This window comes from Magallana gigas, chromosome 5 (assembly GCF_963853765.1).
Source record: "Magallana gigas chromosome 5, xbMagGiga1.1, whole genome shotgun sequence".
In the NCBI taxonomy this organism is placed as follows: Eukaryota; Metazoa; Mollusca; class Bivalvia; order Ostreida; family Ostreidae; genus Magallana; species Magallana gigas.
This window is the reverse complement of record NC_088857.1, coordinates 36,516,966-36,531,265: the sequence shown is the minus strand read 5'-3', so window position 1 is coordinate 36,531,265 and position 14,300 is coordinate 36,516,966. Positions and strand designations below refer to the sequence as shown.

The 14,300-nt window shown below is 32.2% G+C and overlaps 2 protein-coding genes across 4 annotated transcripts in view; both read right to left on the bottom strand.

The window, feature by feature from the left end:
• Nucleotides 1-760: 760 nt before the first annotated feature.
• Nucleotides 761-3,387, bottom strand: LOC105328359 (peptidase inhibitor 16). Its single transcript, XM_011429202.4, has 6 exons — nucleotides 3,239-3,387; nucleotides 2,266-2,316; nucleotides 1,975-2,098; nucleotides 1,652-1,755; nucleotides 1,458-1,561; nucleotides 761-951 (listed from the first exon to the last, which is right to left on the bottom strand). The coding sequence occupies exons 1-6, from the start codon at nucleotides 3,317-3,319 to the stop codon at nucleotides 849-851; spliced, it is 567 nt and encodes a 188-aa protein (XP_011427504.3). The 5' UTR covers nucleotides 3,320-3,387; the 3' UTR covers nucleotides 761-848.
• A 2,949-nt stretch (nucleotides 3,388-6,336) lies between these two features.
• LOC105328361 (adenylyl cyclase-associated protein 1) overlaps nucleotides 6,337-14,300 on the bottom strand; it is a 42,822-nt gene continuing 34,858 nt past the window's right edge. For 2 of the 3 annotated variants that reach the window (XM_034475164.2, XM_011429207.4), the window contains 7 exons: nucleotides 13,830-14,013; nucleotides 12,653-12,730; nucleotides 9,466-9,650; nucleotides 8,837-8,960; nucleotides 8,027-8,109; nucleotides 7,740-7,883; nucleotides 6,337-7,413 (listed from right to left, as the gene is read on the bottom strand). In XM_034475164.2, coding sequence (XP_034331055.2) covers nucleotides 7,333-7,413; nucleotides 7,740-7,883; nucleotides 8,027-8,109; nucleotides 8,837-8,960; nucleotides 9,466-9,650; nucleotides 12,653-12,730; nucleotides 13,830-14,013 — 879 coding nt within the window. In that variant the 3' untranslated portion in view covers nucleotides 6,337-7,332. The remainder of the gene's footprint in view (nucleotides 7,414-7,739; nucleotides 7,884-8,026; nucleotides 8,110-8,836; nucleotides 8,961-9,465; nucleotides 9,651-12,652; nucleotides 12,731-13,829; nucleotides 14,014-14,300) is intronic. The other variant, XM_034475174.2, reaches the window with a different exon arrangement.

The window sequence follows — 14,300 nt, the reverse complement described above, 5'->3', positions numbered from 1 at the left end:
ACAATTTCATAAGCATTTTTTTAAATCCGCAAATTTACTGGATAGCAATAAAAACAAAAACACAAGATGTCGTGTTGTTTGACTGCCACCCAGTAAATACAAAATTTACAAAATGGGACAACTGATCTTTCTTTCCATTCAGAGACAAGTTTTGAAAATATATACGGACTTTGTGTCAAAACAGATTAAATCATGTAGAACATACTTGTTGAAAAATCATTCCACCAAATATCGTACACGCTAATCTCTGACACCTATACTTTCTACTTGTTTTCCTAATTAGAATATTGTTAATATTATGTATAGATAACTCAAACATTGAACAAGAAAGCACATTTAACAATTAACACGACTTTGTTTCCATTTTGTTTCTCGATCAGGACTGCATTACCATCGCCATATTTTTATCCATTTTAGGTCATAGGAAAGTTGTTGCTCTCGGCAGCGGCATATTTAAACAATCTACAGTTCTTTTTGTCGCTAGGTTAATGAATAATATGTTTAATGCTTTAATATTTTTTTTGCATAAAACATTAGCATAAACATAAGTAGAAAAATCTTAAACAATTATGTTTCGTAGATTGCATTAATTTGTTTAATTAACAACATCCTCCAGTCCCGTACATCAAATGCACATGTACATGTATATCACACGGGATTACAGAATAACAAGAAACCCACATTGTAACTTTATAGATAATATGCCAATATCAATTCAATAAAATGGTCGTAAAAATAAAAAAAAAACATCAAGGCCGTGTGTTATATAAACTTTTCAGTAATTGATTTATTTTTCAAATCACACGTCCTTTTTGACCTGGGAGCTGCCTGCTTTGCATTACCAAGCCTCATGACTCCTTGGCACACACACCCCTCGGACATCCGTAGCCCAGGGGGCAGCTGCTGCATGGAATACCGGGAACGTATGGCTTCTTCCCTCTCCAGTTGCCCCTAAAGAATATTTGCGGTTTGTATAAATGCAGCAACATTAATTATGGATCGATAATGAATTTCTAAGCCGCGTTCTTAAGTTTATATGCTAAATGAAGCTCATCTAGAAGGTGCGCGAGTTTTCTTCAATTGATCATGAATGAGGGGTCATTTAGGAATGACGGTGGTGTTTGAAAGGGGAAATGTGTCAAATAATCCGTGGTTTCATTTCATTGGTTGAATAAAAAAGGAAATTTTGATTTAAAAATGCTTCGTTTGTCTGTAACTTCGTTGATTCCAAGTCTTTTTTTCTCAACGTAATTTTACTTTCTATACTTTGCTTTTTTCTCTACAAATATTCTTTTTACCTTGAGATACTATTAAAGACCAATATTTTGATTAAAAGTTCTCAAAGAAAAAGAAAAGAATTATTTTGGTAAACAAAACTTGGATAAAGTGTGGATAAAGATTAAACGATTTTGTCCACTCATTTATAGACATATCATGTAATGTTTTGCACAGATTACCTTGGTCCGTAGTTACAAACATAATTGTAACCCCCTCTTCCTCTGAAGAACTTCGGGCAGAAGGCAACAGCACAACCCAAATATTCCGAGTCCGCCCAAACCACCTACAGAAGATATACAGGTGATCGAGATAAACAAAACGGTTTGTGCGAGACCTGTAGCCCTACAACATGTAAGTAACCGTGGTGCTCTACCTGTGTGTAATGACCACATACTCCGCTGCAGCTGCCCTCCATTAAGTTATATGAAGACTTCTCTTTAAACCAGCTCACTACGGCATCAAAACCAGACTTTCTACCTGAAATTTTTTATTTTATTCTTGTTGACAAAAAATATGCTAGGAATACTCATTCACAGAAGACTTTTAGTCTTAACGTTAATTAAGTCGACGGGTAAAAACCAATGTATAAATGTGAAAAAAAAATTGCCACCCCTTCCAAATTATTTTCAACTTAAATTAAACTTATCATGTAAAACTAGATTCTTATGATTAAACATTAATGTTAAAGACCCTTACGTGTATTTCGGTATATGTTCTCGCCGACCTTTTTGAACTCTCGAGTCTCTCTATTCTGGTTGTGGCCCCTGACGCAAGATTTGGCCCACCCTTCCGCCAGTGATGCCAAATCTTCGTCCCACTTCTAAAAAAAATCAATTGGTTATTCCTTAAAAGTTTTAAATGATATTGATATTTATGAAATATATTGGTTAAAGATTTTTGAATCTGCAGTCAAATTATTCTAGTTCTTGTAACATAGGTTGTTTACGCCTCGAGAGCGATGTCATATTTTTTTTACCCAAAACCTACCATTTCTTTCATGTTAGCAGCGTACTCAAAGCGCCTGATAATATTGTGAGCCTGTCAAATAAACACATTTCATATATGATTTATTATACTGAGCATATACGATGAAAAGCTAAAATTTGAAAAAAATCATTCAACGATTCAAGAGTAACGAAATCTTAAAACTGTTGGATAGTTGACCTCTGAAAACTTATCCTTTCAGTAAGGGCACGGCAAACAACTTTCTTTTAAAATCTCTCAGTTGCATATACAAATACAGGTTAATGATCAATAAAAACAAGTTTTCAAGAAACCGAGAGAAATCTAAATAATACAAAATTAAATGCTCGCATTTAGTGTAAAAAAGAACACAACAGATCCTGTATGAATATACATGTACAATGACCATGTGTTTCGAGCCATTGATTTTAATATATTAAAAGATGCATCCTTTGAAGGGCTTCATTACACAGTAAAATAGCCAATATATCCGAAAATAACGCAAATTATTAATTATTTGGCAATCCAGTCGATAGTATTTAGAACCATTTTAACAAGAGCTTGGACTTTGGGTAGTTGTGTCAAACAGCAATGTGACGTAGGCCTGTCTATTTCATTGCTGGCCACTCAGTAATGGCTCTTTGAAATCATGCAAGATTTGTTTGGCTTTTGAGCCAAGACTACGCAATCTGTGTATATTTCGTTTGAAACCACGTCATTTTTAATTTGTTTTGACGCAAGGAATAGATAGCTACGCGCAACTGAAAGTCCAAGGTCTTGTTAAAATGGTTCTATCATTATTCATTGTTTGCATTTTGGAAGTTATTTTGTGGAAATTACATTTAGGAATGCTAGTCCCTTTTTATCTCCATAATTAATTGGGGTTATTACTCTGTCAACAACAGAAATTTTGTTTTAAAAAAGTGAGCAATAAAAATGAATTGCAAAATCAACAAAGAATTGAATGATTTTTAATTAAAAAAAAAAATAAAAATACCTTCAAAAACCCATCTGAATCTTGATCTTCCGCGCAACATCCCACTACAAACAAAATAATCCAAGCCAACATTTTCCCCATGATAGCTGCTGTTAATTTAGAATGTGTTCATTAATATTAGGTAGTTTGTTTACACCGAAAGCGCTTATTATCTTAATAGTTCTAACTAGTTATTTAAATGAAGATATGCAGAAGGTTAATCGTTAAAGATTTAAAGATAAACCCTGAAGAAAAACTATTAGACAGCTTCACACAAATCAAACGTGTTCAAGCTAAGCGATTTGCATAATTATAAAGATTTGAGGTTGTATCGAAGTTTGATTACTGAAAACTATGCACAGTTAATTCAAAGTTTATTTTTATTCTAAACAATAAAATTTGCGCACTAAGTGATACTATGTATTTCGTGCATTTTACTAATGGTCACTTACATATGAAATAATATATTTAATTTGTATTTTGAGGCTATAGACAGAATTAAGTGTACAGATTTACATTCTTTGTATGGAACCAACAGTATTTTGTAAAGAAAATTACGTAACCGTATTCTGCTTATTCAACACACTGAGTTCGTTTCTGAAAATTCTGGAACTCTTTGCACGCATTTTATTAAAACTTCTAAAAAGAAATTTATATCTGTACTAAAACTCATTAACCCATTTTGTTGTTGTCAAATCCATGGTTTTATGCATGAATTATTTAATTTGAAAGTCGTTCAGGTAGGACAAAGTTTTACTTGATTAATTACAGAAACCTAGATCTATCCGGACTTTGTCCGTCTCTATTTACATGTATTATAAAAAAGATAAGATTTTCATTAGTTTTGAAATCTGGCATGTCGATTTTCATAAGTAGGCGAATTTCTCTCTACTTCTTTGTCTATATGGTAAATAATGAGGATACAGTATATGTACATACAATAGGATAAATAATCCAGTGAAAATTTAAAAGAATATCAAATTTGATAGCATTTTTTGCCACAAAAATTTTGTTGACCACTAGTATGAATATTTATTAAAAGATCGATTTTGAGCGTTGTAATAAGTTTGGTACAGTAAATATATTGTCATGTTGTAAATTTTTTAATTAATCGGTTAGCAGTATGTACAAAATTTGTTAAATTCAAACTTTACAACATGACAATATCAATACAAACTGATAAATGCGCATCACATCTTCTCATTACGTCATTTTCATAATCGATTGATTTAACTGATAACACATCTATACGCTCTCCAATCTCAAAACTACATCTAAAATTTGGTTTAATATCTCATAAACTTTTCACAAAAAATTAATATTCTCGAGAACATTCTGCTTTAGGTAAAATAAAATAGATACACAGTATGCATGTCACATAACTGTAATAAGAAAATAAAATACAGCATAATGAAATTATAAAATGTACTTTACAATATGGTAGCCATTGTGATTTACTTTTCTTTATAGCTCACCTGCGTAAACCTTTGATTCAAGTGACCTTTTCTTATCATCTAGATTGCTGCCCGTCGTACGTTCGTCTGTCTGACCGTCAATCTGTAAACTTTTCACATTATTTACTTCTTCGCTAGAACCATTGAACCAAATTTTACCAAACTTGGTACAAAGCATCCTTATGGAAATGAAAATCTCTATTGTAAAGAGATATGAAACAGTGAAAGTGGAGTGTATGTCTTGGAAAATCTTCTTCTCTAGAACCACTGCATCATAAGTGACAATACATATTTACATAAAAGCTTCTGTTTATAGAGTAATTTCTTAAAACCATAACCTCAGGACCAATACTAGGGCCACAGGAGGTGTTCAAAGTTTACCACAAAAATATCTCGGGGGAAAATGTTTCAGACCTTCTCAAGAACTACAATGCTACAATTTGTGATATTACAATGCAAGCATTCTCATGTCTTCAAATCCTTATATCAAGGTCACAGTGAACGACCTTTTGTATTTAAAAAACTATTTTAGTTGGATCTTTAACTTATATGATAAGGTCAATGATCATCATACTTGGATAAATCTTACAATTTTGTTTTATCTTTATTCTAAAATAAGTCATGGTAACCTACGCTTCGCTTTTGACCAATATTTGTTTTCCAATCCTATTATTATCTACATATAAATAAAATGGTTCATTACCTAGCCTCCATAATTAATAATAATATTGGTCATTTAATGCATCTTGAAACTAAAGATATGCCAAAAAAGTATGTTTTTATGAGTTTCTTTTTATATACCGGGGTATTGTATTTATGTATTGAAATCTTAGAACATGTGAGAATTTTTGTGAATTTAACAGTATTTTAGAAGAGTTAGATATTTTATTAAAATTTTAGAAAGAGATACAACAACTGTTGTTCAAGTGAGCAATGTGGCCCATGGGTCTTTTGTTAATATTATCATATCTAGCCGAGGTTTCTCATATACCAATTTAATAATTCAAGATGCTTGAAGCCAGCCAGACTAGTTCTATATATTATGAACTTGTTTTGTAAAGAACACAATATTATTCAACAGGCAATATACAAGGTCATTTGAGGTTACAAAGTATCCTTGCCACCATCTTTTGGCGTCCTTGTGATAACATATACTAATATTGGAGGGATTTATGATTAAAATCAGAAAACGAATCTTAATCCAAGTATGTTAAATGTTCCCCGTTTTAACTGCAATGCTTCAGTAAGCATTCCAATAGTCAACAAAAATTTGAGTGTCAGTCGTCGAGTTTTAAGTGATATACAGAGCTCACAATTTTTCGTTTACATTTTTTAAAAATGCTGACTAAGAAAATTCCAAGTTTAGTTTTATCTATGCTCAAAACGAATCAGCAGATAGAAAAATCAGCTTGAAGAAGAACTTTTACCAGTATATTGAGCCAACGTAATCAAAAACAGGGCATGAACCTTATTCACATAGCAATGAATTATGAGCACTGTATCTTATTTATGACTCTAAGACTGCTTATAATTTCAAGACTGACACTAAATATTTTGTAGACCATTAGAATGCATTTCTAAAGCCCTGTAAACAATAAAATTTGACGAAAATAGTGTCCATGCACTTCTAAACCCAAACATGCAACATTTAAATAAATCATCATCTTTGAATACTGATATCTTTATTAGTGATAGTGAATTTAGAAAAAGCTTACACAAGACAAAAGAAAAAGAAACAATAATATAAATGTTCTAAACAGAGACTTAATTGAACAGATACATGGAATTGGTGTGTTGTTCATTATACACTGTAATGGAAGATATGTCAAACAAATAAAAATGTTTGTAGCCTGCTAAAAACATACCAAAGGAAAAACAAAAGAGACAAAATTCTATGATATAATATCCACTTTCATAGCACCATTTTGTTCAATTTCCTCCTCAATAACACACTGTAACCTACCGGCATTCCATATTTCTGTAAATGCATCCTACGCATTGATAAATTCATTCTCAAACTTGATCTAGATATACAATCATTCGCCAATAATATGGTTTGGTATTGCAAAGAATATTCAAGTCCTTGAAATACTTTAACAAAATGGATGAACAATTTTTTTCAGACTTTATAGGACTAAGCAATTATTCCATTGCTAACAACTTCAACACAGAATTTCACTTTAACGATACAAGCATTTTCCTAAGATTTGACATCATAAATAATGTGTTAATAGATTTTTGTGAAGATTTGATAGTTTGAATCCATCTTAAAATGTAACATATTAATAACAGATAATGTGTTAGAATTAAATTTAAATCAAAACATATGTTCAACACAAGTTACATTTTAAATGCCATGCATTTTAATGTAACTTGAAATAAAAATTACGTGTTCGTACACAAATTAAAGATTTAGATACCCTTAATAACAATGAAAAATAAAATACTGCATTTCTTGAACAATCATTGCATAATCAAAGACTTGCATACTGGTATTTCCAGTACTTTCACTACTTTTATATATTTCTTGTTTTACATTGATTTAACTAAATACTAGCTGTTCAGAATCGCACAAAACAATATCGGCGTTATGTAAAGCATGGTCCATGATGTGACGGAATGGTGCAAGAACCCCTTCCCTTTACTGCAGCTTCTAATGGCTTACGCTATATCAGTCTGAACAGTATTAAATTTGGAGCCATCCCAGGTTGTTTTAAATTGTTCTGGCAAGGCGAATTCAGTCTACAAGAGAAAACACAGATAACAAACATATTTAAAAAATTTGCGAATCTTTTAGTATATCATTAAAGTGAAAAAAAAAATCAAACTTTATAAGGGCTAAAGAAAACATGTTAAAAAAATTCTTGATCTAATATCCTAATTTCATCTATTCTTTTCCCTATGATATAATGATAAACAGTTTTATATCTAAATTACCCTTTCTATCTACTCATTTGTAGGGAAAATTGATATAGTTTGGCAAACTTGAAAGATTAAATAAGGTTAATAAAACAATTGTTGTTACATCATATTTTACCAGACTATGTGATTAAAAAGAAAATACTCACAAAGTCCCCGTCATCCTTAGGAACAAGGACATTCATCTCTGAGGACTTAGCGGTGACTATTTCTGTATCGAGGGAGTCCTTGCTAAGGTAGATGAGACAACCATCTGTCTTGTCAATGCTGATGGTCGGAACTTTACCCATCACCTGAAATGAAATATATATATCACATAGAGATTGCAATATGTATTATTTTAAAAACCTCATTATAATAATTCTATTAAATGTGTTGTCAAACAGTAATGTGACTGGGCAATTTTGTTTACAAATTCGACCTTGACCCATCTTACCTGTCCTTGAACACTTTGGCAGTTGATGAACTCTAGTGAGGAAACGACGTCATCAAAGACAATAGCAGTTTTCTTGCAGCTATCTGTAATTACAAAACAAACAATACAAAGTCCATTGAATACCTGAAAGTCAGTCACATATACAGGAAAACACGGTTATAGCAAACACCCTAATAATAAATTGACGCTTACAGCGAAGTCAATTTCATTCCCTGAGACTTTATTGCATGTCGTAAACTTGACGGATATAACAAATTACTTTTATAACAAAGTAAATTTGCCCGTCACTGGCTCTTCAATATAAGTGTTTTATTGTATAATTTATATGTTATTGTGTGATTGATCACAAAAACATGCTGCAAATGCTCCAAAAACTGCTTGCATGTAACTAATTCTTCTCTTTTCTTATGGTGGTATGGGACATCTGTCGATATTAAAGTTGATTAAAGTACATTATAATTATACTACTTTTACCGGTTTAGAACTTTTAAATTTTACAATATTTAACCAAGAAATACCTTTTAAAATTTTTTGTTTTAAAAGTTTTAAAAACCCCAACGGGATTCAAACTCATGACTTACAGATTCCCAGCAAACCTTCTAACCCCCTGCACTACTCTGTTAGTGTTCTAATTCGAGAAAGAAATTGTTTATACAATTACATTTGATTTCATTGTTTATTTTGATGAACAGTATGTCACAATGTGGAGGTGTCCCATACCACCTTAAACTGGTTCTTTAATAACTGTCACAGTAAAAAAAAATTCTAATTAACTTAATAAAAAAAATCAGAATTATCTCTGGCCTTTACCCAGTGTGATAGAGTTGAGCTTGTTTTTTACTTTGATGACACAGTTGTTGCACTTGAATGCATACACGGTCTGCTTGAGATTGGTGTCGGCTACCTCAATGTTCTTGTTACCCTCTTGATATTCCTGTTCAGAGAATAGTCTTGCATTTCAAAATTTACATTTAGATCCTTATTTTTTTTCATCTCTTAATAATTATAATTTGTCATACTTACATCTTCAAAATGTTAAAAGAGAGCATTGTAATCTAGAAAAATGAGCATGCAAATTTTTAAAATCCTGTGTGCGAAAGGAGGTCATCTAGTTTATTTTATAAACAATATCTACAAGGTTCATCGTTCTTTCAAATTATCAATTTTCAAACAAAAATGGAGAATTCTTCTAATATTTGTAAAAAGCAATATCTACAAGGTTCATTGTCTTCCACATTAATGACTGGAAATAACTATGAGGATCACTGTCCTTAAAGCAAATATATAAGTAGTTCAATCTTGAAATTCATGGAAAAAAATTATTCTTCTGAATGAAAAGCAATATAACTGCAAAGTTTATTGCCTTTCATTGAATATGAACGTTTTGACAAGCTGTTCACAAAACATGAACAAACTGCTCTGCATATACATTTACTTACAATGGCCCAACGTTTGTCCTGGAGTTCAAACACTGGCGGTTTCTTGGCGGCAGCTGCAGGGGCCTGCACTGCCAGCTTGCCAGGCTTGGGGGCTGTCTGTGGGGCAGCGGCTTTGAAGGGTTTAGGGCCTTGACGTAATGTTGGGTTTTTATGAGTCTTCATATCATCTGTGACCTTCTTCAGTCCTGCAAAATTCAAGGTGAAAAATGTGCTCTTGAAAAAAACTCTCAGCTTCTTTCCCGCATTATTCAGACACAGTTCATTGAACAGAGATCTAGCATGCAAAGTCAGTTCCTGAATTCTGATGGTTGTTTTGAGTTTTAGAGACTAAGGCAATCTTAAAAAGAAAAAAAGACACCTGTTATTAAAAAACACACATGCCCATCATTAAACATGCTCTCACTGATATAGATAACATGGTTCTTTGCATGAACAATAAATCCAGTTCATTCAAGGGAATCTAAAGACATTAATATTATGTTTGGAAAACAAGCCAAAAACTTGTATGAAATGCAGAATAACATGGGGAAAATGAATTTTAGCTGATTTTGTTTTGCTTTTCATTTAAATCAAATTGCAAATTTACTACAGCAAAGGAAACCAAGCAAGGAGGAAGACAGCTTGTAAAACAACATTTCCTTGTTTTGCATCATGTTCAAAATACATTCATAAGATTTTTACGAAAATTTTGATACATGTACCGACAAGTATAAATATGGCTTGTTTTCTGTTGTTGGTTTGTAATACAGAGGGTTCCACTTAATCTGATCGCGGTTAATGTGATTATTCGGTTAATCTGATATAAAATCAAAACACCGATCCATTTGCTATATAAGCCTTTGTAATTTCAACTGATAATCTGATTGAAAAAAATGTCATTTTCGGTTAATATGATACGATTTCTGTCGGCCGATCAAATATCAGTTAACATTTTCACACCTCTTCCCCCATGTCCACTTCGTGTATAACCTCTCACTGTGTAAACAGCTTGGCACGTGCCTAAAACTTGCAAATAAGGGTGCTTCAGGGGATTAGTCACAGCTCAACGCACACAGATGGTCAGCTGGTCGATAGATGAAAGATACCGACATCGATAGTTCAGCCCACCCTCTAACACCTTTATTTAATTAGTTGACACCCCTTTTGTGTACACAGTAACTCTTTACAGGGCATTAGTTTCACTTCAACACACACGGGTGGCTCACTTCTTCGTAAGATGAAAGCTACCGACATCGATAGTTGTTCCGGATGACCGCACACAGGACTGACCTTACCTGTGTACACATTTTACTGTTTTTTCATGTACCAATTGCCAATTGCCTGTGTTAATTTCATGCTAGGCTTGAACCATTAAGAATTATTTAAACATGTAATTTCTGAATCAAAAGTGCTTGGGAACATGTGACATCGAGGAAATTCTGATTACTCTCAATTTTACATCGGGGTAGAAAACTTAATGAATAAAATTCAAATAATTTGTTATCATGCATAATTAATTATTTAAGAGCATTCTATATACCAGAAAAAGAATTAAAATAAATTGTCCAGGTGAAAAGAGGGAATGTTCAGACAAATAGCCATTTCCTCTTACTACTTCCTGTCAAAATGGCCGCCACATTGAAACCATCGTAATGAACAGTGATGAAGGGAAACATTTTCTTTTGAGCATATACAAACAAAATAACGGCTAAAATGCTATTTCATTGCTAATGCAAGGTAAATTATTTCATTTCAAACTATTGAAAAACAGATTATATCTTTTTGTTGATAAATTATGTATTGAAACAAGTTGTATTTTATTCTTTACCAAAATTAAAGAGCACAAAAACGCTAAATTGGTTAATATAATAATCGGTTAATCTGATAATTTTTCTCTGACAAATTGACTATCAGATTAAGCGGAACCCTCTGTACTTGTAACGTCTGCACCAAAAACAAAATCTTGATCCCACCTCTTGTTATGGAAATTAATGAAGTTTCTTATTCCAGTTCTTGACCCAGTTCACAAAAATTGTGACATTATTGCCCTAGTTCTAGATACTGATATGAATTATGATTCAAATACACCATATAATAAATGTTATCACAAAAATACAAAGAAAAACTCTTATGATATTATTAAGAATTGTGGGATTATATATATGGGATATATGAAAGCCACTTTTAGTTCATATTATAAGGATAAACATTTATAACAAAGGTAAGACTTAGATATGTGAACAACACATGTAAATTTTATAACAAGTTAGCTTTGAAATATATGAATTTAAGACCTCGTGATAAATATAAGACAAGCAACTTCTGTTTAACATAGACAAGTTCACCTCATCTCAAAATCTTCATTATTAAAAAAAATAGTAATAATTTTCATTTAACTTTAAAATTCTTTCCATATGAGAATCTCATTTCAGTTTTTTGAAAATTGAAAAAAATGAGAGCTAGTTGCAGAAAATGATGAAAATGAAACATTAAGCTTCATGAAAAGAGGTGCACAACATTTTAATTAAATCACATAAATTGAAAATCTACTACTTTTTCTAATAATGACATATGTATAAGCAAATGTGATGAATATTTTAGCACTCTGGTTTTTATAATGTAGCTTTATTTACTCATAATACAGTGGAAACCTACATTTATTATTTCCAAATTTAATTCTAATATAGAAATAAACTTTTTTTTATGCCGATAGTTGATGATTCAGAATTACTTTATACTATTGCATTCTTATATAGTATCATAATTTAATAGTTTAAATGAAGAAGCCAATGTTACTACTGTATTCATATATGTGTTATTGCAAGATATTTGATTTGTGTCAGTTGATGAAATGCATTTAAGCAAGAGAAGTCATCAAAAATGCATTGTCATAAATAAACATTGAATTTCAATTTCATTACACAGAAGTCAGTTAAAACATCAACTTTAAAGAAAAAACTTTGAAATAATCCTAATTACCAATTAACAGAAAAGAACTGTAAAAGTTAATTTAAAAAGAACAAAATGCATAGAGTGCTAGTGTCTTAGATTGGTTTCCACTGTAGTTCCTAGCATTTTTTAATTTAAAGTAACTTTTCAGTTAAATTTGAAGTAATATGGAGAGCAAATATAATAAGCTAGACTGAAATGTGAATAAAGGTACAGAGTTTGATAAAATGCTCATCACAAAATGGTTTAAAGGAGGCACCATCAGCGTTATCTTGACTGGTGCGCCGAAGGTTCGGGTTCTTATGGGTCTTCTTGGCATCGGAAACGTGTCGCAAGCCTGAAATTAGGTCATTCAGACAGATCATGTGTTAGCACAAGGAGCCATCCATATATGGTCATACTTGGATGAAAACTATTAAAACGGCAACATCCTCCAATTACTGTAAAAGTGGAAATTCTTGTTCATATAGATTTCAATGTCATGGTTTACATTAAAGAAAGGGGAAGGGGTGGGGTTTTTTTTTTTTGGTTTTGTTTTTGAACAGTTGTCATTACTGTAGATTCCTAATTAAATGCGAGGAATTAATATTAGCGTAAAATCGCTAGAAGCACCCTTCGTGGATTTTAAAATCTCACCATTATTTTTTGTAAGTTAAAAACTATAAGAAATAAGGAAAAAGTTCTCCATTCACGATTTCATGTTCTCGCAAAACAGCGGGATCGCGGAATTAAGTACTCGCGTAAAATAAGGAATTTACAGTGGCTGAAAATGTGTGGTGAAAATATTGCAGACCCAACAGTCTTCAGTTAAGATGGCAAAGCATTCAACCTTCAAGTGATTACATCCACATTTACAGTAACAGGGAAAACGAAAAGAAAGATCACTAATTAATGACAGAACATAAATACATGTAATGATTTAAAAAGATGAATTCTAAGGATATAAGTGAAAGCTTTATATGCATTATATGGAAAATTCTCTTATTTTATTTGCTTACAAGAATGCCATACATGACACATATACTTGTACATGAAAAAAAAAAGATGAAAAAAAATATTGTAAATAAATATGAAAAAATGTCAGGGCATTCACAATGAAATCATTGTACCTTTTAATGTAATTGAATAAAATATACAACATAATCATGTAGTAATTGTATTGCTGAGGTGGAGTTTTTTCTTTCACCCTAAATATTTAATGCTAGATGTAATTTATGTTGTGCCTTTGATTTGAGAGAATTGCACTTCAATCCCCCATGTCGATAATGTCCCCTTCCTTCTTTCCTGAACATTTAAGAAATGAGTGCACAAAGTTGATGCTGTAATACTAATTGCTGGGATGTGTGCAATCTCATACCTCAAAGAATATTTAAATGTATTTCCTCATAATTTTATCCATAATCTTCTGAAGAGGTTAATTCACTATTTATACTAACCTGAGGTAATATCTGTCCCCTTATTTAGGGCATCCATCAGTGCTGCTCTGGCATCATCCTCAGAGGGTCCAGAGGAGGGTGGAGGGGCATTCATGGCTGGAGGGGGAGGGGGTGGAGGGGGGCCGGGGGGTGGGGGAACAGGTGCCCCTCCAGTAGAACCACTCACTGCGCTGGCCTCGCCTCCCTGCAAAACACAAAGATATTTATGACTTTAAAATTACTTCAGTAGGAAAAGTGCAATGTCAGAATAACATTGTCTATCCGATATCAGGGGTTTTAAATTTTTTTTAACATTACTCAATTTTTTTTCTTCCAACAAGGAAAAAACCCCAACTTATAACATTTTTAAAGAAAAGCAGACAATTGAAAAGGATTGTCCACCTATGCTACATTTACAATGGTTGTTTTTAGTCAGTTTACCCTCCCACAAAAAATCAGCTACCTGCCTGGTGGAAATCGGAAGCATATGTT